The 24,135-nt window shown below is 47.8% G+C and overlaps 2 protein-coding genes across 3 annotated transcripts in view; one reads left to right on the forward strand and one right to left on the reverse strand.

Annotated features, from left to right (window-relative positions):
* The window catches only part of CHIC2 (cysteine rich hydrophobic domain 2), a 33,928-nt gene extending 29,453 nt beyond the window's left edge, over positions 1–4,475 (reverse strand). Inside the window, exon 1 of one of the 2 annotated variants that reach the window (XM_075149100.1) lies at positions 4,171–4,475. In XM_075149100.1, coding sequence (XP_075005201.1) covers positions 4,171–4,289 — 119 coding nt within the window. In that variant the 5' untranslated portion in view covers positions 4,290–4,475. The remainder of the gene's footprint in view (positions 1–4,170) is intronic. The other variant, XM_075149101.1, reaches the window with a different exon arrangement.
* Positions 4,476–20,296: 15,821 nt separating this feature from the next.
* Positions 20,297–22,020, forward strand: GSX2 (GS homeobox 2). The gene is made up of 2 exons (XM_075150557.1): positions 20,297–20,771; positions 20,961–22,020. The coding sequence occupies exons 1-2, from the start codon at positions 20,297–20,299 to the stop codon at positions 21,299–21,301; spliced, it is 816 nt and encodes a 271-aa protein (XP_075006658.1). The 3' UTR covers positions 21,302–22,020.
* The last annotated feature ends 2,115 nt before the right edge of the window (positions 22,021–24,135 follow it).

Raw genomic sequence — 24,135 nt, forward strand, 5'->3', positions numbered from 1 at the left:
GAGATGAGGCAGGATTTCAGCTGTCCTTCTATCCAGAATACTAAGGAAGCCCGTTACTCTGAGGCGTGAGCGGGTAAGTCAAAGGCACAAGGAAGCCTCCCTGCTCTCAGTTAAGTCACAAAAAGATGTAAATGCAGGGAAAGCCCTGCTCAGTCTCATGCTGAAGATTGGCTGGGAAATCAGCAGAAACAAGGCTTTTTTTTGTGAGTGCATGATGCAGAAGTATTCAAATATTGACAGCTTCATCAAACACAAGCAAATATTCATGAAGATCGCAAAAGCTGCACCTGACAAAGACAACCCTATTGGAAAAGCTCTAGAGGTATCTGAATTTACAAACACGCTGAGGCAGAGTGAGGCACAGAAACTTCTGACCAATACAGTTACACTTTGGTGGAGTTATAAGCAAACAAGACAGACTCCGTACTCAAGGCTTGTGGCAGTTTAATACATGGTGGGGCAGCGAAACTGAAACATCAAAGCTAACTCAACCAACCAGCTACCAACATCATTCTGAGCCTTCCATATTACAGTTTTGTCACCATACACAGGCAGTAAAAAAGGGTGACTCCATACATTAAAAGCTTTGGTAAGTGATTATGTGATCTCAGCATTATCACCTTTGACTGCATGCTGCAATTTGGAAATTAAAATATTAGAAACTCCACAGAACACTACTACATGTTCACTGTAAAGACATTAACAGCTCTGACAAAAAAGCAGCAAAAAGTGTCTTAAAATTAAACACTGGAAATCAGTATTTTGGAGATGCATTTCCTCAGACAGCTGTCCTCTTATAGCACTAGATTTCTTTTGTACAATACTCCATCTTCAGTGACACGTACTCTTCTCTGCTTGCTCTGTGCCTTTCCCATTCTACATCATGTCTTCAACAGTTCCATGCCCACCTCCACCTCATGCACGACTACTTTCTTTAACCTTCCTGGAACCTGAAAAAGCGGTTCTTGAACATGACTCTGCTTTAAAGGTTCAGCTGAGTTCCTGCCCTTGTGTACATGGAGAAAGAAATGGTGAGAGGCGGAAGCTTCAAACTACAGAAGTTTACAATAGGACACAGCCAACCTGCAACCTTTTCTCAGCTTGCAGCTCAGATCTTCCTAACACATAAAATTGACACATGCTATCCTCTTCCTCTTTGCCCTCTCTTATGGGGACACTAAACCATTTTTTCATTGCTCTCAACCATACTCTTCAGTTCCACATGTTCACAACCCTTACAAAATAAATATATATTCCAAAAATCTTAACACTCTCCATCCATAATTCCCTGTTTTCACTCATATGTCCTTGATACAGAGTAAGGTTCAAAAATATATAAGCAGACTTAAGGTTAATGTTAAAGAAACTGACGTGGGTGAAAACATATTTTGTGGGGTTTTTTCCCCCCTTCAAACAGTTGTCTTGCATCAACACACAATGCACTAAGATGGCAAATAACACAGAAAGGCATTCACTAGCACATCACAACGGCTCTCCATCATTCCAGCACTCCAAAAGACTAATAAATCCAGTATTACTAGCTAATACAGTCTGCTATATATAAGGCACATATGTCTCAACTGGTCGAGAAACAGGAAAGCACAGGAAAAGAGTCACTGAAAAACCACAATCAGACACCTATCACAAATATTCTCTTCACGATTTCAAACTCATTATGTACCTCTCTTTCCACCCTAATATGATTTTAGAAACAAGTATGAAATATCTTGGACTTTCAATACAGTTGTAAATAAAGTTCTATATTTTCTCAGCTTTCAAGTTTCTTGCCATTAGAACAGATCACCTCAAGTTATCAGAAACCAGGTCAAATATTACTCCTGACTACCGAGCTAGCTAAACTCTGCTGGTGTTAAAACAGTTTGAGTATTTAAAAAAAAAAGTTAAAAAAAAAGTTGTAGAACCATGTGCAGCATGCTCCAAACAGTGAGTTTAAGATGAAAACTCTTAGTGCTAACTAAAAGCCCCACACCCTGGAAAGGCAAGGCCTTTGTATGTTTTATTTGGATAATATTTACCTGCTTTCCTTTAATTGCTTTTAACTACTCAGCTTAGAGAGGACTCTCACACACTTCCATTGTCTGTTGGATGAAATCAAGTAATAGTAAATGTCTTTCTGACATTAATCTGTAGTCATGGAAATGACATATTTCAAACTCAACATTATGACTCCTATATAAGATCAGAGAGGATATGACAATAGACTATGAAAAGAGAGCTTCTGTTTAAATACACACACGGCAGCAGCAGTCAGCAACTCTTTAAACCGCAGAGCCAGGGACAGATCAATCCAGTATTTGCTTAACTGCTGATAATTTTTGTCAAACCTTCAAAACGCGTACATGCTTTTATACCAGGCAAGACTAATTCATTATATACATAGGACTTGACCTATTCCTTAAATCCATCAGGTAAATGTTCCGACAATGATCTAATTTTTAATAATAAGCTTCTTGATTAATGACAAAAAAAGTTGTCACTGGCCAGCGAGGACTGTACAAAGGTAAAAGTGGCTGATGGTATTTAGTGAACTGTTCACACCTGGCGCTATAAAGAAAGCAGATGAAGATCAATTGCCTAATTTTGGAGGTACATGTTCATATTTCATTGCTCAACCAAAACCTAAAGAACAAATATTTTAAGGAAAATCTCAAAGTAATAATGAGCTACTGGTCATTAATGAACAATTAATGAGGCAACCACCCTTCTTCAACCACAACGCCCTTACTAGTCACAGACACACTACGTAAGCTTCCTCACAATTCCACTAACGGGCCTTGACCTTGTCTCACACAGTATTGGAGAAGAAACCAGTGTTTGCCTCCATTTCAGTTCTTTATCCTTTTGCATTTGCTAATATGAAAACTATCTACTTACCAGAAACGGGCTAGGGCTACCAGCTTATTTTCAGAGAAGTCATTGGATGCTAGCAACTTCTGTTCACAACAAACAGAGTCATACACTGAACACTTTGGCTACACGCTTCTGTTCCTTTACGGGGCCTCCTCAGCCTCCTGCCTATCCACATCCTTCCAACCCTCCAAACCTCTCTCAGTCTATCAGGTCTTACTTCCTGTTTTTACCAGGCAGCACACTGCACTGCCCGGCTGTTAGTATTACTTAATGTCAACCAAATATTGAAACAGTCATGTAGCAAAGTGCCACAAAACTACCCTAAATTTAACCCTGGATTTCTGGACAGGTCAGTTTCTGAAAATCAGTAGAGTTCATGGGACTCAGAGCAATAGACCACAATACCTTCAACTCTTCTGCTTCTATTGCAAGCCTAGTCCTGCTGAACAGTGAATACTAAAGAAGAAGTTTGCACTGCTGTGTTTTGTCTCCAGGTTGATATTTCAGCCTCTGAAACTGTACATCATAACTGACAACAACGACACTTCAGTAGAGTGAGCCTGGCAGAACTAAGGGAAAGATACCCTCATCTGCTACATTACTGAGAAGTACTACACTAACTCACAGTCACTTGCTGCTAGATCCTCAGAGACACCAAACATTCACAAAACAAAACTCCCAGTCACGCCCATGTTAAATACAGTGAAACAACACATATCAATCACAACTTAACATGATTTTACGTGTACCTATCTGACTCACGGGCGCCTTTTCTTTCCTGTAAGTCCTCAGAGCTGTACTAGCGGCCACATGTTACACGGGAGTGGGTAACAGATACACAAACAACCCTAAGCAATAGTCCAGCCGGTCATGTGCTGGCACATACCTGTTACAGGCAGGAAGACAGGCACCAGGCACCTTACTTCCTGACAGCTCATCACTTTGGACAAATACTTCACATTCCTCTGCCACTCACAGCCCAAGTCAGCCTTGTTTCCTCAGCGCCTCGTTAGAGGTTTGCACCCGCTTGCGAGTCGCAGGCGGCACCCGGCTGCCCGGCGGGGCCGAGGAGAGCCCTCTCGCAGTCCCACGGACGCCGGGGGAACGGGCGGAGGGAAGCAGTACCGGCCCGGTGCTTCCCCCGCCCACCTCCCCGACTTGCCCCAAGTTGTAATCTCCGGCTCGGCGCCACCGGCCACCGCCGCCCCCCGGCCCGGCACGGCACGCAGCCGCCCCCGTCCCGCCGCCCGGGGCCTCCACCTCCCGCCCCGGCCGCGCAGGCCCTGGCGCGGCCCTTACACGGTGACATGGCCGGAGCCGCGCACCACCACCGGGTCGGGGGAGTACTTGAGGAGCTGCTCCTCCAGCGCCCGCTCCTCGTCCTCCTCCTCCTCGTAGATCTCGTCAAAGTCCGCCATGGCCGGGCCCGGGCGTCCGCTGAGAGAGAGGAGCCGGGGCGACACGACGGGGCCGGCCGCGGAGGCCGGCGGGAGCGGACCGGCGGGGACGCCCCGGTGCGGACGCCCCGGTGCCGGGGCGGGCGGCGACAGCAGCGGCGGCGGCTGAAGCGGTGGCGGCGGCTCCGGGCGAGGAAGCGCCCGTCACCCTCCGCGGGGGGAGGGGGCGAGGGGCGGGGCAGGAACAACAACAACAACATCCGGCCGCGGGGCCCGCCCCGCCCCTGCCCCGCCCACCCGCCGCGCGGGGCGGGGCGGGGCGCGCGCCCGCCTCAACCCGAGGCGGGAGAGGCGGTTGGGCGGCGGTTGGGCGGCGGGGGCGTGCGTGAGCGTTACTCTCCTCAGGGCCGTGCCTCGCTATGAGCCTTAGCGGTGCTTTGCGGTTTTTTTTTTTGGTTTGTTTGAGCCGGGTGTTTTCTTTCCCCTCGTTTTAGCCCCTTTTTGGGCATCCATGAAAACAACCAGGAGGTTTGGGGGCCTACTGTTAGCTTAGTTGGGGGGCCTCGAGCTTAGTTCAGGGGGATGTGAGGGAAAAGGCCCCTCACCCAGGCCGGCCGGTTGACATGAAAGCTGGTGCCAAATGTTCACGTGTCCCTTGGTGCTGTCGATGCCTGAGTCTGCCCTACCCCCGGTAGCCTTTCAGCCCTCCATGGCAAGCACCACACCAAGACGATTGTTGGCATGGAGTGCAGAGCAGACAAATAAATTGCAGAGGAACGGCCCCTTTTAGGACTATATATGTGAAAGCTAACCAGAAAACCCTAAAAATGAATGGGGCTCTTGTTCCCTCTCTGCAGCTTTGGTATTTGTCATAACGAAAAGCTAAAGCAAAGGCTGGAAAATGCCAGTGCGAGCGTAACGGCCTTAGCAACGGGTAGGCCATCAGCTGTGGTGACAACAGGGGAAGGCAGCGCTGACATGGGATTTAGCAGCAGCAGGGTGACATTTTAAAAAGGGAGAGCAGGTCTTTTTTATTTGACAGAGTGGACTAGTGGACCATGTACTCACAGTGGTATTTAATCTATAGATAATGTTAGTTATGGGGTTCAGCCTCAAACAGTCAAGAAACTGTTTGGGGCTGAATCTGCTTTTCATGAGTGTGAAGAGAATTCTACATTCCCCTTCCCTTTCCTAGTATTTTATTCCGTATATCTTAATTACAATAGCCCCTTTCTCATATTAGATCATTTTTCCTCTGAAACCTGCAGTTCTTTTTTCCTGTCTTGTTACAGTATATATACTGATCAGCTTATTTTCTGAAAGACTACATTGCCGCTTAATCTCCATTACTCATAAAGATCCTCGTGGTGTATTTCTCAGTGATGTGCTTACTGCTCCATGTAAAACCAGGGTAGAAGCAGTGTAGTTGTGAGACAGTCCATGACACTGTCTTTGCTGTAAAGGAAAAAGCAGCATCTTTTACTGATACACTGGAAAAGTGTGACAGTATTTCTGTCATGAACTACTTGTAACAGGTTTCGTTTCCCGAATAACAGAATTCTACAGAATAACACAGAATTCCCCTGAGTAATAGTTTGCTTTCATACTAGTATGCTTACGTGTGTTTTTTTTACCTAGTTACTGTTCTTGCATATGTGTCTGACACAGAGAAATTGGATTTAGTGGGACTGTTGACTCATTGCTTCTGTCTAACCGTTCTGAAGCTGAGAAAATTGGCCAAATTTAATACTGGCAGAAGAAGAGGAAACCCACTGGTTTCAGTGAAGCTGTGCCTTCTTGTGCTAGCTCACTCTACAGGTGAATTTGGTAACCTGTTTTTTTTCAGATGGCTGTTTCAGAGTAGCAGCCAGGTAATCAGAGTTAATGCTGTGCAACACCATGCTGGAAACCTTGGAAATGACGTTGAAGGGGTGGGCTTACCTACATCACCCCTTGAGCCCTTGTGGCACTGCTGCAGGGGCCAGCTATCCTGTTTGAGCTCCGAGATCCCTGTGCTGCACGGCGTGACAAGCTTCGTTAGCTCGCTTGATGGGTTTGAGGTAAGACAAGGAGAAAGAAAGTCCCAGGACCCTCGATTAGTTGATTGCATTAGGTGTACATGACCTGCCTAACAAAGACCTGTTCTGTGGTCTGCTGTTTCCCGCTGTTCAGTATGTGGTAGCCTTTAACAGATGAAAAACTGTGGCAGATGTGAAGCGGAAGTGCTAGGTTTCTAGGTTGAGATGCCCATGACGTTTCAACGTGTGTAGCACCTGGTGTGCTCAAGGCGCTGCAACTGACTGCAATGGCGAGCGCAAGGTACTTCAGCATATCAGACTTCTGGGACAGGCACTAAAACCAAAGTACACACAGCCAGCAGCCACCTATGAAAAATTCAATTTAAGTAACATTTTCATCATCTCACATGCACACCATTAGAATCTTCTTTTTCAGGCAGAAATTAACTGCCTTAATCTCGAGATTGCTGTGTCTCTCTGTCTCACTGCACCGACACTTTCAGCTCTGGTCTCAGCAGCACTGGACCATCCTTAGAGGCAGTAAGTAAACTCCCTGTTTTGTGCAGCTGGCATCCCACCACACACTGAAGAAGGTCTTACCATGGCCTCTCCTCTGTTTCAAGGAGTATCACACGAGTAGTCACTCCTTCACTGCGGTCACCTCACTGCCATGCCACGCACTCCTGAGCCCGTGCCTTCACATCACAGCGTTTGCTTGTGACTGTTTTGGTGCGTGCTCTGACCTGAAATGGTGGGACACCTCCCCTGTTCACCATGCATTGTCCTTTCTCTGGGAACAGTGAGAGTAATGCCAGACTTGTACTGATTGTATTTTTAAGCCGCTTACCCTCTCTATATCTAAATAAAAGAGGGTAGGCCTAAAGTCCAGCCTGAAGAGCACCGTGCTGTTGCTCCAAGTAGGAGTGCCCTCCCCATGCTTACTGCACCCGGCAGTTCAGCGGGGGAGAACGGGTGCCATGCACAACTCTCTCTGACCCAGGACTTGCTGTCCTCAGAGCTGCTCTGTAAGGACTGTGTACTGTAATCTAAAGGGGTCTTTAAATCATTCTCACATTTCTTTTTCTGTACCTCTTCGTTCCAGTTCGCTCTCTTTCTTTTGCCACCTGCTTTATTTATTTTCCTCTCCTTTATTGTTTGTCCCTTTCTTTTTTCTGTGCATTTCTTTCCCAGTTCCCCCTTTGTCATTGCTTCTTCCCTCTGCTTCCCTCTAACATCATCTCTGTTGTCACTCGCCTCATTCCTCCCACAGTCTTTGGCTTGTTTCTCTCTGTCTTTTCCTTTGTTAATTAGTACGTTGTTGGACTTCTGAAGGAAACCGTTTCTCACAACAAAGCATCAAAGAACAAGCAGCAGGTGCAGGAGTAACCTTGTTCTTTGAACTCCTACCACCACTCAAAGCTGGCAGGGATAGCTTCTCTTTTTCTTTCCCTGATTAATTAAGAGAAGAAAGGTAGTAAGAAGGAAAACAAGAGTGGGTGGTGTTAGCAAGAGCAGAGGGCAAGCAGGGGAGGATAGGAGGGTACAGAAGCCAGAGAGAGGAAGATAGAAATAATAGACTAAAGCATACGTTCATGGACACCACAGAGGGAGTTTAGCAAAGCTACAGGACTGTAGCAAACCTCCAAGGGTACTCGCATTAGGCTGTGCTTTGCTTTTTCTGCCCCGAGACCTCCTCTCACATCAGTCCCGTGACACAGGGCCTCTCATCTCCGGGTTGGCTCCTCTGTCCTGCTTAAATGTCCCATTGCTCTTGACAAGCCTGGCTAAAGTGCTACTGATAATGTAAACATTCCTGCTAATGGCATCAGTCACCACCACCCCTTGAGTGTCAACAAAAGAAAATAAAACAAAACAAAAAAACCCAAAACTTAAAAATGAGATATTAGTTACGGTATTGCAGAAATGTGGAAAGGTAAAGTCAGGAACAGGTAGGTAGCTTCAGATAACACAACAGAGCTTACTGTTAGAGCCACAGGATTGCATTTGTTTCTCTGAGCAGTCTCGTATTGTTTCTTTCTGATTAACTGATTATTTTGCAAAATTTCTGTAAAACCACAGGTAGACTAACCAAGGTTTTCTCTGCGAAAAGCAAAGGAAAGTCTTGACACCAAACCATTACAATAAGTCAGAGTTGTGTTGCTGACTTTATGATTCCAGAATTGAGCGAGCTCTTAGAGTAAAAAGATATGTTGAATAGCTCCAATTCACTTTATTTTTTATCAGCCTTTTCTCCTCCTGTCAAGCAATTTATTTTGTTTTCCTTTTGGTCCAACTTCCTATACTGCATTTATATAAGATTAATGAGGAGAGTTCAAAAGATACCTCTACATAGAAAATAGTATTTCTGAAAGAGACTCTTTATAAATCATAAATAAAGTACAGAAGGCATAGATCTCATGTAAAGAGAAAAGCGGATACTTCCTTTTCAGAATTTCCTTAACATATAACAAAATGAAGAATAGAGTCCTAATAGTTTCAACTCTGTTAAAACTGTGGATAGGTGCAGTTGGATACTCCTGCTCTTTCAAGGACCGCATGACAGCACGTTCCTGAAGGCAGAATCCAGAATCTCCTAATCCAAAAAAGAATTTGTGATATGCTCGACTTAAAGAACTACTTGTGTTCCACATAACCTACAGGCAAGATAAAGTCTTGGCTGATTTTAGGCATGAAATTGGGGGGGGGGGGTTGTAGGACTCAAGAAATATGGATATATGTATGGTCACTTATTTCTTTCCTTCCCATCAATACAAAAATCTAATATAGCAGAATCCTTGCTGCTTTTTTTTTTCTATAATTACATCAATTAAACAGAAACACACAAAAAGTCTGTTTTTCATTTTATGTGAGACGGATGTAGCATTGAAATCGATGGGGGTTTTCAATGCTGCAGGTACAAAAGCATAAAGTCCACTAAACCCAAACATAAACAAAGTCATATAAACATACAAATGGAACAGCAGGTTCTAGGTTTTTAAGACATTCTTAAAATGGCCAATGTGCAATATCAAACCTTTCTTCAGAAGATCACCTTTAAGAACAATATCTGTTGGAAGTGCTGAAAACGATTATCAAGGAATACTGTGGGCTGAATCCTCTACTGTTTCTGCTAGAGATAGAGATGCTGTTAGTTGGGTAAAGCTGTGGTCAACTTCTATCCTAAAAAAAAAAAAAAAAAAAAAAACAAATAAAAAGCTGATGACAAATGTGGGGCTATTCTAGCTGCTATTGGAGTGAACAATCACACCCCCCTGAACATCAGGTATTTTAATTTAATGTCTTTATTTTTCCTTGTTTCTTTGTTTTTCCATCCTTTGATGCCTCATCTCATAGTTTATATTTATTTTGAGGGCAGTTATTTTTCTCTTGGTAAATATGACTAAGTGACTAAGTTGTTTACTCACCATCTTAAAGAAATAGTGACTACTTAACTACTGAAACTGAACTGCAAATCTCAAAGTCAGTGTAAAAAGAAGTAGCTTTTATATGAAGAAAGTGTTAAAATCAGATTTACTAATCTGTTTTTAAGATAAAATGCCTTCATGTAACATATTTTAGAGAATTAGACAATGCCTCTGTCTATTTTTGCTTTGCTTAAGAATAGAAAGTGCCAAAGTTTTTATCCTGCTTAAAGGCAAATACCCTCTGCTATGCCACCCACATGTACCCAATCTGTTGGAAAACTAGAACTATGTATTCCTTTAGGATTGAGAACATAATTCTTTGCCTGTCAGATTATTCTGACAAATTACATTATAATTACTTCCTCATTAATTACTGTGACAAATGTTGATCTGAAGAGAACAGGAAAGGATGTCTTTCATTTAAAATCATCAAAACATGAACAATTGAGATTTCTTCTGAGCACTTTAACATTCATTAATATTTGGCGTGCTAACATGTTCATTCCTATTGCATAAAAGCGAAGAGAGATTTCTAGCACCTGTCTCTTTCAGATATGACAATTTTATTTTCTTTTTAACATCTTTAAAATAACATCTTTTCTGCTTCCAAGTAGATATTTTTATCTCTGATAGTATGAGGCATGATCCACAAAGCATTAAAAAAATAGATGCTCTTGTTTGAAGTGTGAGAAAAGCACTTGTAGTGGAATATATTACATTCGTAAAGCGTGAGGTCCTCAAGGAAGGTAAAGAACAAATAACAATTCCAACCTCTGTAGTAAAGCATGAGAGATGGGAATAATCTGCAACCTGAAAAGAAACTTGCTTTCCTTTCAAAGCAAGAGAGATATTGGAAAGGAATTGCCTCTCTTCAGGATCCAGTTCCTTCTTTGAATTCATTTTTGGCTGCTAGCAGTCTCACCCTAAGCATCAGGCCTGACGTAGCAGAGTGCTTTATCCCATCACCATATGAATGCTACAGTTTCTTGATGCATGTGTGAAGAAGCAGCAGAGGAAAGAATTGCACACATGATTCAAAGGCACTTTGTGATCAGATTTGTAAATCTCATTGCAGCTTGGTTAAGACATTGGAGTAGAGTTGTTTTCTCCCCTCGAAGAAACTAGAGTAACAATTCCAACCTGCAGCAGAGAATGAAATCAGTGAAGTTCGGGTAACTGATCTGTTTGTACATAATGGACCACTTGTACCAGAATGTCCTTGTGAGCAGGAGAGTAACCTCTATAAACTCTTACCCACAAAGGAATGGGGAAGCTGCATTAGGCTTCCTTCGCCCAAGGAGTTATTAAAAGTGCAATCAGATTCAGCAGACCCTTTGCAATTCTGCAAGATCCCTTATGAAGCGCTGTTATTTACTGCAAGATGCTGAAAGATAGGAAACTTTGGGTCAAATCCCAGTTCCTCAACTATCTTGCTCTGGGACCTTGGACAAAATTGATTGTTTGAATCTGTACACCTTTCCCATAGTGGGTGAATTACTGGCAGGACTCTCATTGATTGGGAAGCTCCCAGGGTTTTTCCCACTGGGTGATACCTTAACATACAAGTGTTGTTTCTATGCGTGCATCTAGGAAGTGTGATTATGGCTTTTATGTTTATTTCTTTGGCACCCTGGAAAGACTTTTTGTAGCTCTGGAGAATGAGCTGACCTCTTTTGTTCCCCTAGCCTGAAAAAGGTCATATTTTGTTTAACTAACCTTTGAAAACACCAGGCCAAATTCTACTCCCACTGCACCATTCAGAGTAACTCTGTCTTACGGCTCTGTAACTGAGAGTAGTATTTTACCCAAATCTTTCTGTCTTCTGGCTTGTAACAAGTCTGTCTCAGTATGTCTGAGAGTGCAGACAGTCATACCTCTTATACACTGTAGGTATACACACCTATAGGTGTTTTAATAGGAATATTAGTTCTTTGGCTCAGCTGCAATGTAACAGAGAGACCCCGGACTGCTAAAGTGGAGATACTTGAGTCTGAGCTGCTCTTCAAGAAGCTGGACTCTTTTTTGGACGATATTTTTTCATCTGGTCAATGTATAATAGTAGTTGTATTTTGTTTGCACTTTAAAATTGTGACTTATACCTTCCTGGTTACATCTTCTGGCGGTTTAGGTTCCAACGCTTCTTCCTTCTTCAGAAGCTTCATACTGTTTTTTTTTTCCCGTTTTAATGTCTTTCCTTTCCACTAGAATAGTGCGCTGATCCTTATAAACTACTTTTCAGAACTTCTGTCATTCTTTTTCCATTAGATTTTGGCATAACCTCAACACTATAGCAGACTAAGTAAGCTTTGAACTAATATACTTACACAAGATCGTAAAATATGTGAAATTACATTGTTTCTATGATTTTTCAAAATGAAAGCTTCGAATACAGGCTTGGACAATGTATTTATTATAAATAAGAAGAGGCAGGCTATGCAAAACTTTTTGATATTGTTTTAATAAAAATCTTAATTTTGGTTCCATTTTGACATGCTCATATTGTGTGCTTCTTTAATATGTTGCTTTCTTCTTAGCAAAGCAAGAGGTAGGGTACTCTAGCCTGTACTTCACTGAGACTCTGCTTCCTGAAACTTTGGGGTTTGTTCATCTGTTTTAAATTAAGGATACAAATACATATAAAAGGATGAAACTGGAAAAGCTTCCAGCCACAGGCACTAGAAATTTGTTTTCACATAACAGCCGCTTGGGCAAAGCTAAGATACATTGTGAAAAGGGAGCTGAAGAAAGGAGATGATAAGTTTATTTCTTGTAGAGGTTTCCAGATCGTGTTAAAATCAGACCAATGTTTATTCTGACATCTGAAAAAAAACCCCCATTTTGGCACATGTGGCTTTTGTCTTCCATTATCTTAACAGCAAATGCAAAAAGGAAAAAAACCCAAAACCAGTTCCTATTGGAGCAGAGGCGGTATCCACAACACTAATCAGGCAATGAACATGGATGGTACAGGCTAGAGGACAGGGAAGATGCAGTGGAGTGCTGCTTCCAGCCATGCTCTAGCTGCTCTGTGGACCTTAGTTTCTAGGAATATCAATCCAGCATCTTTCTTAGAAAATACATTCCCTCAAATAATCAACAACTTAAACTTAAGTCCGTACTATGTCAAAATGATACTAAGCAGTCTTTGTGTGTGTCTTCACTCCAGAAAAAAATCCCATAACTTCAGGCACTGTTATATAAGTCAGATATGTGTCAAGTTTTCTCTTGAAACTACTTCTATTTCATACTCCCATTGGTAAATCCCTCATCCCCCGCAGTGAGTTTCAGAACTACATTTCTCTCAGAAGCTTTTCTTTTTTATTTACAGGCTAATTTCTACATGGCCAGAGTATGTCCATCTGTTCTTGTGGAGATACTCTTCTTTAGATGGAATAGCTCTTCTCTCTTATGGATATTTACCTCACTGGTATAAGCAACAGTCATGTCTCCTCTCTTTGAGTCTTCTCTTCTCATGAGGGTCTCATATTCCTCTAATACTATACTCCTACAGCTGTTCTATGGACCTGCTCTGATTTAGTCTTTTCTGAGATGGACATGGAAAACTGCCTGCTATCCCAGACAAGGTTCCCCATGCACGGTGGCTTTAGTATTTCCATCTCCTTGGTGGAATGGCCTTGCCTGTTATACCTGTCACCTGACCATGCCACAGCAATGCTTCGTAAACATGGATTGACGTGCCCAGGTGCCTCAGTCACATTGTCATGTTCAGCCATGGAGCTCCTAGCTTATATTGCCTTTGTCATTGCACTTCTATTACTCCTCTTCTCAGCGAATCCACTTCTTCCATTATGGCACTCCAGTCTCCACAGATACTGACTTCACCTCTCTCCTATGAATAGTGAAGTCCTATTGGCTGTGCCAAGAAAACAAATTAAACTAAGTAATTCAACCGCTTCTGAGACTTATCCTTGAGGAACTCCATCATTAACTGTATTCCTCTCTGCTTCCTGAGTCTTCAGGAGTACTACCATCTCTCCTTTAAGTAGGTCCTTCACCACTCTACAGTTCTTGAAATATCCCACAGCCATAGTTTCATTACAGGAAAAAGGAAAGAAATTATAACAATTTTATTTATTTAGGCTGGATGAAGTAAACTCAAAATTCATACAATTTTCAGACTGTGAAACAGGTAGCTCCTATAATATATGATGATATGTTTGATGACCTCTTCGTTTTTCTCACAAGCAATGTTTAATGTCCATTCCCGTTAATATGGCTAAAAAAAAAGTGGCATTTCCTCTGGTAGCAAATTCGAAAGACTGCTGTTTAGTCACTGTCAAGCAGAATGCTTCAACCTAAGCGTGACCCCTAAGGATCGAAATGCATGAGGGTTGAATTTCAAGGATAGAAATGGAATACGATGTTTAGTATTACACAGAATCTCATGTTCTTTGCTGGATTGAGGCCTGTATTACTACAAAGTGCCACTCTCATATTGATTTGTGATACATCAATGTAAAAACAAAACTGGTCATGGTTGGCGTGTTCCAGAGTCCTCAGCAGCATTTTGAATCCTTGTTCTGACTCACGTGAGCTTGGGGTTTCAGCTCCATCTCCCACCATAAACCTCGACTGAGGCTGTTGCAGGGGTTTAGCTTTATCCCCTTTAAAGATACACCATCACAGCTTTCCCTCATACACGTCATCTGCAGCAGCTAACAATTGTAGCTGCTAGAGCTCTAAACAGAGGTTGTTAGTGAAACCAGGGCCCAGATTGCCTGGAGTGTCTGGCCCGATGTTGCCCCATATCTGAAGAGTACTAGGGACATGGCAAAGCCAGGCTCAGCGAAATACCAGACAAGGCTGTGGATAACAATAACCTCACTGGGCATTTCCTCCTCTGGCTCCTCCACACGATCTCTTGTAGAAGGACAGTGCAGAAACGCCATTGCAGACTTTGCTATGGTGAGAAGGCGCAAACAAGAAGCTTCCTTTGCATCCAGACGCTGAAGGGAACCCATCAACGAGCTAACACTCTTTTTAAGAGGGTTGAAGAGGGAGACGATTAAGGCTTACACCCACGTATTTAAGTACAGACCTGATTCACTTAGGAAGAACCTTGCAAAGTGAATAATGAAAGTTCCCGCTCCAAATAAAAAACGATAGCAGAATAAGGCCTGCTGGTTGGTCATTACATTAAAGACAGTTATCACGGTAGACGTGCAGGTGAAGGTAGAAGACACAGAGTCAGGCTGTGAAGGGAGAGAGGGGGCTGAAGGCTGCTTTTCTGAAGCACTCACCCAAATGCGAGTGATCACAGCCGCCCTGAAGGACTCACGTAGAGATTTGCTTCTAATCGGGTGAAAAAAACTTCGTGAAAAGCACCAACAAGGTGGAGCGGGAGCAGCGTCATCTCTGCAAGGGCTGCGAGGGGCTGAAGGAGGGGGCAGGTTTCTCCCCAGCAAGAAGCGGCCACTCACGCTCCGGCGGGACCCGGGGCTGCCGCCGCCTGACACACCCCCGCTCCGCCGGTGGCACCTCCGGCGGGGTGCGGGAGGGCGCTGGGGCAAGAGGGGCTCGGCGGTCCCGGGGAAGGGGAGCCAGAGGCCTGTCCTTCCTCTGTGCGGGGGTGCTCCGCAGGTCTCTCAGCCAACCCCCCCATTTCCTCGGAAACGGCCCGATTTCCCGGTGCCAATTCGAGGTGGGGTAATTTATGACCGGGGATGAGGGCAAAGGAAATCTCCCACGGAGGGGAAGGGCACCAGGGAGCTGCATCTGCGGGGAAGGGGAAGAAGCAGGCTCCCCCCTCCTCAGCCCGCAGTCAGCCCGCAAACCCTTGGGTGAGCCCACTAGCCGCTGCCGGGCTGCGAGCAGGTCTCCGGGGAGAGGCTCCGCGCCTTTGACCGCCGGGGCCGAGGAGGGAAACGTGGGTGCCCGGAGATGGGCAGAGTTTGAGGGGTGGTGGGGTCTCGGCCTCGGCTCTGCCCTGTCCCCCGGGGCAGCGAGGAGCTGGGCGGGCGGCATTGCGCGCTCCCAGCCCCGGGGCACGGCTCCCAGCCCCGGAGTGGCGGTCGCCGGCCCCTGCCCTTAATGAGATTCTTTGAAATCCAAAAAAGCGAGTTTTAGTGTTACATCCTTATCTTTGGAGGAGCGCGGTTTTCTTGCCGCGGCGACGTCGCTTGTTAAACAATCAGCGGCTGAGCCCCTGAAAAGAGAGGCATTGCACCCTTCTTGCTGAATGCACTTCTTAGTGCATATAACGCCAGGGCCTTTTGATGTCTCACAATGCGTGTTACGCCCAAAGATTGTCTCTTTGGACAGATCTACAACGCTTGGCTTCATGTTTGGAAGTTAAATGGACAGCGAGGTTGTTGAAACTCCCACGCTTTGAGCTAGCGCAGACACTCGGTACATTGGCCCGTTGCTTTCCATGAGTGAAAGAGGCAGGACTGGAGGGAAGGGGCTGCTGGTTTAATCCGTGCTCCGAGGCAAAGGGGGGGAAAAGCAACCCAGCCCAAACTTTTCCTCTGTTTTCTTTTCTTTACTTTATTCTTTGGCAGCCTTAAAATAAGAGCTATGTGCAAAGCGTGCGCCCTGCGTAGGTAGCTTGTGTCTCGAAGTCGCTAGCAATGTTGCTGCTCCATGAAATCAAAATTTATGATTATTCAAATGTTGGGGACTGTGAAAAGAGAGGAAGAAAGAGAGAAAATTAATATTGCAGCTGTTCTTCTGATTAATGAGAGATAATTGCTCATGAAAAGTCACCCCTGTGGCATTTTGTTGTCTCCTGGATCTTTGTTCTTTTCCACTATTATTGAGGACTTTCTTGAAGACTAAGCGGTTCTTTTCAATTTTTGGTATTCAGAAAGTGTTGCTTGGTTACAGATAATGGAGAAATCTCGGGCTATATTGGGTAAGATGTGCCACAGACAGCAATATCACAATGCCACTTTCAGAAAAGGATGGATACAAGTTAACGATGCGCTTTCAATAAAACATTAATAGACTTGTTCACGCTTTTATAATGACCCTCTTAATGGGAGCTGGGGGCAAGTCCTGTCTTTTGCTTGCGTTCGCTTCACAAAACCCGGCTTCGAGATCGCCGATCGCTTTGGAAACTAATAGGAAATCAATGTTAGATTAGCGAATAAATGCGATTATAGCGCAGGAGCCCGCGGCCCTTCGCTTACCCACGCACGGCTTTATTTTGAGCGGGGCTTTCCCGCCCCAGGACTTGCCCCAGCCCGGGGCGCATCCTGCCCAGCGCCACCGCACGTCACCCCGGCGTGATGTTTGCGACCACGGCCGCTCTGCGGAGGTTGTTTTAGGGTTTTTTTGCGGGTCAAAACGTGTCCCCGGGCCGTGGCGCTTTCCACGGAAGCAGCTCCTCCCGTGAACTCAGCGGAGATGCGCGCCTGAAAGCCGGCGCTTTCTGCGGGCGGGCATGGCTTTTTCTTCTGCCGGGAGCCGCGGGGGTTGGGGGAGGGAAGGGAAAGAGTTGCTTTTGTCATTTAAGCCGTGAATCTCTTCTACATAAAGGTGTTAGAGACATCTGGAAGAAAGGAGGGACCAGCACCCAGTCCTGCGCTCGGCGGACCAGGAGAGCGGCTCTGATGTTCTTTTTGAACTGCTCCACTTTCAAAAGGGGGCAATTTCGTTACATTCTCATTTGTTACACTGTCTTGAACTAAAGGCAGACAAAGCTATACTCTGTCACCCCGAGCAGAATGAAGGGAATCAAAGGATTTTCCCTTAAAAGGACTAATTTTCTCCTTGAATTATGAAAGTAATGGCTAGGTAACAGCCTGTGCTCTGTACCCAACTGCTTAATACCTTCTAAATCCTTCCACGTGGCTCTCCCAGTCGTAGCAATTAGAGCTCATTATAGGCTCATAAGAGCTCTCATTTCGGGGATTACTTAATGGACAATGAAATTTTATCGGACAGAATTATTGAAAAATAAAATTGTAACGAGGCCGATGTGATGTGGGCGCACGCCTTACATCATTCCGCCTGGTTTGGGATATCTTTGCTTTCAAATGACTTCTTTTCTTGCTCTGGCTTTCAGGGGTGGATTTTTCTTTGTGGGTTTTTTTTCCCCTCCCCTCTTTTATCACTGCACTTGGTTTATTATAACAATTACAAATTGCAATTTTGATCTGACTCTTGCTCTGTCTGCCTTCCCTTACGACAGCCCCCTCCCCAGATCCACTCTATCGCTGCAGACAGTTTTTTCCACCGAGGTCGATGCGGGGGGGGGGGGGGGGGGTTATTAGTCTTTTCCAGAATAGCCTATCGTAAAGGAAAAAAAAATAAAAAGAAAGAAAACGCAGAGCTTAATTCAAATCTCCGCTAGATGAACTGTGTTTTAAACGGGGAGAGCCGGGCAAAATCTCACGCCTATGCACTGTGACCGTGATTAAAACCTCACCGGCCCCACCGGAGCTCAGGAGGCAGAGCCCCCGGGAGGGGCACCCGTCGCGTCCCGGGGCCGCGGTCCCCAGCGCTTCGGCGGCCGGAGGCCGCGGCGGCGGCGCGGGCAGCGGTCCTGGGCCCCGCCGCTGCCCGGGGCTGCGGAGCCGGGCGGCTCCGGGGCCTCGGCTGAGCCCTCGGCAGCAGTTTGGGGAAAAGTAGGTGAGGTTGGAGCCGACCCGCCTAAACCCCGCGAGTCCCTAATTGTTGTCACAAGACGCGGGATTAGCGCATTGCTGGAATAGCTGTCTGTTTACACTCCGGAGCCCCGCCGGCCGGTAAACACTTTCTAATTGAATTCTAATCACATTCAAATAGCTCCATAACCAGCCTCAGCTGCAATTCATAAAACTTTAATTGCCATCCATAAATCCTCAGATCGCCGAGTGCAGAGTGTCCCTAAAAACACTATTGCATCGTGCCCGCTCGGGGCCGTCGGGGCGGTGGCGGAGGGGAAAGCGAACAGGGCTGGGGTCGAGCCGGTCCTTGCTGGGGGTGGAGGGGCCCGCACGGCGGCACTGCCCGCGGCAGGTTGGGGACGAGGACGGGACAGCAAGGCGAGACCTGGCCCCTCTCTTAACAAGGCTCGCGTTGCACCGCTGAGCCTCGCTGGTCCCAGGGCCGAGGAAATGCCGCCTCCATCAGAAGGCGGGCAGCAGTTTTATTTTGCTGGGTTTTAGCAGCAGGAGAGTGGGTGTGCGGGAGGGCTCGTAGGATGTCGGCGTCCCGGTCCGGCCCTTGGGCACGATAATCGCCTCTAAACACGTTACCGCTATTAATTCACTCCCTAGCCTCTGGTAATCAGGCGTAGTCTGTGTTTTCTGCTTTAGAGCACAGTTGTCACTTTCCTTTTCCCAGTCGAGTGGGATGGGATCCGTGGCCGGTTTTGAACGCCGTCTCGCATGTGCCAAACAAGAGCGCGATCGCCCTTCTATTAACGATGAGTCTCTTCTTAGAAAACTCCCATAAAACAGGGCATCGGAAAATCGTGAAATATGCTGCGAATACCTTGGCTTTTTAATGCAACCTGAAATGCTCCGGAGCCACCGACCGTATTTAGCTGTTTATCCAATTTTACTTTGAATGATTGCTTCAGCAAACTTGGTGGAGATCAAAGAATCGCCCCCCCCCCCCCCCCCCCCCCCCCCGCGACATGTTCGCCTTTCATTAGCGCTGCGCGCTGCAGTCCTGAAGCGGTCGGGGAAGTTCACTTGAAAGTTTTCCGTTTTGACACCGTTTGGCTGAGAAGTGTCCAGATATTTGAAGGCTTTGTCCGTTGGAGTAATTGCCAATTTGGCAAGATTCACTCGGGGTGAAAAGGGCGAGGGAAAAAAAAAAAAACAACCCACCCGACATGCATATGTATGCACAGACACACACACACGCGCGACCCCTAACTTTCTATCTATGTCTGTATCTGTGACCCTGGCTTCCCCGGTGCGGAAAGGGCCTCCTGGAGGAGTCTTGCTGCAGGGAGTGGACCGGACCGGGGAAAGGTGTTGGCCCCACGTCTCCGTGGGAGTCACGGCCCCTCGGATGATACTTTACCCGGGAGGGGGTCGGCGTTGACCCGCTTGTTTCAGCGCTCCCCTCTCTCCTTCCCTTCCTGCGGGGAAAGGAGCGTGCTCCTCGGGGAAAACTCCCGAGCAGAAACTCACTCCGACTGATGTTACACGCCCCCCCCCGGGTGTGTTGACAGGGGGATGTGCCTGCGAGCGCGACCTGTGACGGGGCCGCGGCGCAGCCCGAGGCAGCCGCCCCCTCCCCGGCTTCCCCGCTCCTATAATTTATCTGGGGCGAAGGCGAAGGACTGAAGTCATCGGGCAGCGAGCGAGCGAGCACGCACACTTTGGGGCCCCCCCCACCGCTTTGCCCCCCCCCGCCTCCGGCAGCCTCTCCTGCCGGCCTGGGAAGCCGGGGAGATTTAGGTCTGCGAGGCTTTCAGCCATCACGTGTTTAAATAGTTGATATAAAACCCCGGCGCAGGGGATCCAGGCGGGGGGACTTTAAGACCAGCCCTCTCCAGGGACCCTTTTGTTCAGCTCTCAAACATAAGCACCTTCTCTCCTCGCCAGGACTTCAGTGGCAACTTGGCCAAGCAGGAAAAATCCGACTTCGGGAGAGCCGCCCCCGGCTTCGGGAGCCCTTCGAAATGTCCCGCTCTTTCTATGTCGACTCCTTAATCATCAAAGACTCCTCGAGGCCGGCTCCGTCCCTGCCTGAGCATCACCACGGCCAGGACTTCTTCATCCCTCTCAGCATGCCTTCCCCCCTCGTCATGTCGGTGTCGGGCCCGGGCTGTCCCTCCCGCAAGAGCGGCGCTTTCTGCGTCTGCCCGCTCTGTGTCACCTCGCACCTGCACTCCTCCCGCGGCGGCGGCGGCGGCGGCGGCGGCGGCGGGGCCATCCCCCTGCTCAAGAGCCAGTTCCCCGCCGCCGCCGGCGAGGCCCAGTGCTGCCCGCGGGCCGGCCACGCTCACCACCCTCCGCAGCACCCGCCGCCCGCCGCCTCCGTGCCCGCCGCCGCCGCCGCTGCCGCCCTGGGGCACCCGGCGCATCACCCACCTGCCTGCGCCGCCACCACCTACAGCGTCAGCGACCCCCGGAGGTTTCACTGCCTCGGCATGGGTAGGAGCCCTGCGGCCGCCGGGGAGGGGGGGCGGCGGGAGAAGGGGATCCCCCGAGGGTGCCCGAGGAGGAGCGGCTGCCCCGGGGCGGAAAGCTGCGGGAGAATGTCTTTTCTCTCTCTCTTTTTTGTCTCTCTTTTTTCTTTCCTTTCCCCCGTCCCACTGAAGTTCTTGCTTCTCTCCCGTCCAGGAGGGTCCGATTCCAGCCAAATTCAAAACGGGAAAAGGATGAGGACCGCTTTCACCAGCACCCAGCTTTTGGAGCTGGAGAGGGAATTCTCCTCCAACATGTACCTGTCCCGGCTGCGGAGGATCGAGATAGCCACCTACCTGAACCTGTCCGAGAAGCAAGTGAAAATCTGGTTCCAAAACAGGAGGGTGAAGCACAAGAAGGAAGGCAAAGGCACCCAGCGAAACTCGCACGGGGGCTGCAAGTGCAGCTCCAGCCAGGGGCATTACCCCAGGTCGGAGGACGAAGAGTCTCTATCCCCCTCATCGGCTACCGAGGATAAAGAGATCTCCCCGTTATGAGCCCGGCCCAGAGCTCCGCTCCCGCCGCAGGGTCCCGGCCCGGGGCGGGGCGGCGGCACGGCGGCTCACCTGGCACCGCTGCCCCGGGGACAGCAGCCGGCCGACCTGCAGCGGGCTGGCCCTCGCCGGCCGGGAGGTTAATTTTCATCCCTTCGCAGTAATAGAGAGAGATATATAAATATATTTTTTGAATGTAAATATTTTAGTCGCGAGAGTTCAACTAAAACGTTATTTATGTAACCCCAGGAGCGGGCACCTGCTCTTCCTAACATGTAACACGGGACTGGACTTGCACGGCCCAGGGTGCCTCCCCCTGCCTTCCCCCCAGGCAGTTTAAAGGAAAAAAAAAACGTATTTGGAACCGAAAGACGAGGCATTAAAAAACTGAAAAGCAAACAAAAACCTGTAGGGCTGAGAACCTCCTGGACGGACTTTTTAACAAAAATAAGGAAAGAATAAAGATCAGTCGTTTGGGTTTGGGATGGCGGTTTGTTTGTGAATAGTTTTATATAAAATTTATATTTATATTTATTTAAATAAATGAGATCAGACAAGAATTTAATTTTTTTTTCTTCCCCCCCGAGTGCCAGCCTAGTCCAAGCAGCGAAGGTGGACCGGCTGGGGCAGGGTTCGTTTCTTCGCAGTCCTTTGTACGGTGAAAGCATTGGTGTATATGTGTCAGACCTCCGTAAAGACTAGAAATAAATGCCATCGGCTACTAACCCGAATATGTTTTCTGTTCCCCTGTGACTCGGGCCGGCTGGGGGGCGGAGGAAGGGGGGGGACCCCGCTCCGGCCGAGCGGAATGCAAATGAAGCCGCTTTTCTAAGCCAAGCAGCTTTGTGTTACTTTCCTGCGGGAGCCAGCGCACGCCCTCGCCGCGGCTGACAGCTTTCTCCCGTCTGCTCGCCCGGCGGCACCGCGCCGGGGACACCCGGTTGCCGCTGGCCCGGGGCCGCCGCTCCCGGCAGCCGGGCCGGGGCGAGGGGCTGCACGCCCGGACACTCCGCACCGCGCCCGGGCGATGCTGCCCGGCCCGGCTGCCCCGGCTGGCACCACCCGTCTCTTCCCCCACCGAGGGGGCTGCCTGCGCACATCAGCCCTTCGCCAGGCTGAAACTCCGCTTATGTTATCCCGGGACAGCGTGAATCAGAAATCAGGGAATTTTTGTTATTACTTTTTTTTCCTCAAGCGCCGGGACAGTATCCAGTCTTTTCGGTGTTGGTTTCTTTCAAGCGCCTTGGCCGGGCTCAGGGAGCAGATCCGAGTGCAGACCTACTCGCGGGGCCAGGCTGAGACGGGGTTGAAGTGCTCTGCAGTCTGTGCTGGGCAGCGCCCGGCCACAGGCCCATCCTGCCTCTGCCCTGAGCGGTCCGTCCTGAGCTCCTTGCAGGGGGCTGATGCAGAGTGCGATGGAGCTGGAGGAGCTGGTTAGTCCCAAAGGAGCTGGTCAGTCCCAAATGAGCCTCTTTATAACTTTTTTCCTAGTTCCTGCAGTCCTGCCAGACAGCATATGAGCAGATCAGAAGTGCCTCTTGCCCACTAGTTTATTTCCCACTCAAACCTTTTCCTTGAGTGGGCTACCCATTAACCCCACCTACACTTTTGACTTCAACCTCCAAAACTATTGCAAGACCTTTTAGGTAAATAATTCCCTGAGCAGTCCCTACATTTCTCATGTTTGATCCCTAACCTCGGAACTTCAGATCACAGGTATCTCTCCAGTTTCACTTGCCCGCTCTGCTTCTAATCAGAAAATGAGTAACAAGTCTGCTTGGGGTTTCTGTTGCAATGTGAATAACCCAAGCGCCCTGGATGCTGGAGAGAGATGCAGCCCCAGCACAGTGACGCTCTCACTGCTTGCTCATCTTGGAGGAGACGTCAGGTGCATGGGCAGGTCTGGGGTAGGATGGAGAGGGCCTGGTGTGGGCACTGCCCCACAGCCTGGGCCAGCTGCAGGGCTTGGGGCAAAGGCAGTGCCCAGCACACCCAGAGTGTGACAGGAGGGGAAAGGAAGGGCAGGACTGAAGTTTCTAGCCTGGACTTGGAAAACACATACAAAATCTCACTCTTACATATTGCAATCATTTCACTGCCTCAGCCAAGGGCCTTGTACAGAGGCCAGCAGCCCACATCCCAGCTGAGCGGGTGAGGATGTTGGCAGTCCCCTCACTTGCCAGGCTGGGGAGGCCAGAGGACCAAAGGCTCATGGACCTTGTAACTTCCTCCCAGGGGACCTCATGGAGGGCCCAGCTGAGGGGGCTGCTGCCTCTTACCCTAAAATCCACTGGTGGTCTCTGGAAACTGTTGTTCCTCTGCTTCAGTTCACCTGTGTCTTGCTTGCTCCTATAATCCCACCGGGTCTTTTCCAACCTAGAAGCTCTGGAAGGAGGTGTTAGCACCACAGAAAGTCCTGCCCACCCTCTCAGCAGTGTCATCCCCGTTCTGTAACAGGGGGGAGTCAACAGGCCTGCAGTAGCCTGGGAAGGAAAAGCTTTGCTGGGGGAGAAAAAGCATCACGCTCTTTGAAATCTAAGACTGAGCGATACTGCAAAACTCAAAGATATTTCAAAACTGCAAAGATATTTCTTGGTACAGTGTATCTGTTCTAAGTGTAACTCTGTGGAAATATGCACCTCAGTGAATAAATGGGTATTTCCCTCTCCTTCTAGAAGATACACAAGCAGGGATCTCTTCATTGCAGTATTTAAAAATTTCTTAAAAATAAAAGGAAAATGAAATGAGTTGCTATTTCTTGCAGTAATCAATGTTTGCGTACCTTTCAAGGGTTGAAAGGAAATAGTGGCATATTAACATCGCATATAAGCTATACT

The sequence above is a fragment of the Calonectris borealis genome, chromosome 4 (assembly GCF_964195595.1).
Source record: "Calonectris borealis chromosome 4, bCalBor7.hap1.2, whole genome shotgun sequence".
Taxonomy (NCBI): domain Eukaryota; kingdom Metazoa; phylum Chordata; class Aves; order Procellariiformes; family Procellariidae; genus Calonectris; species Calonectris borealis.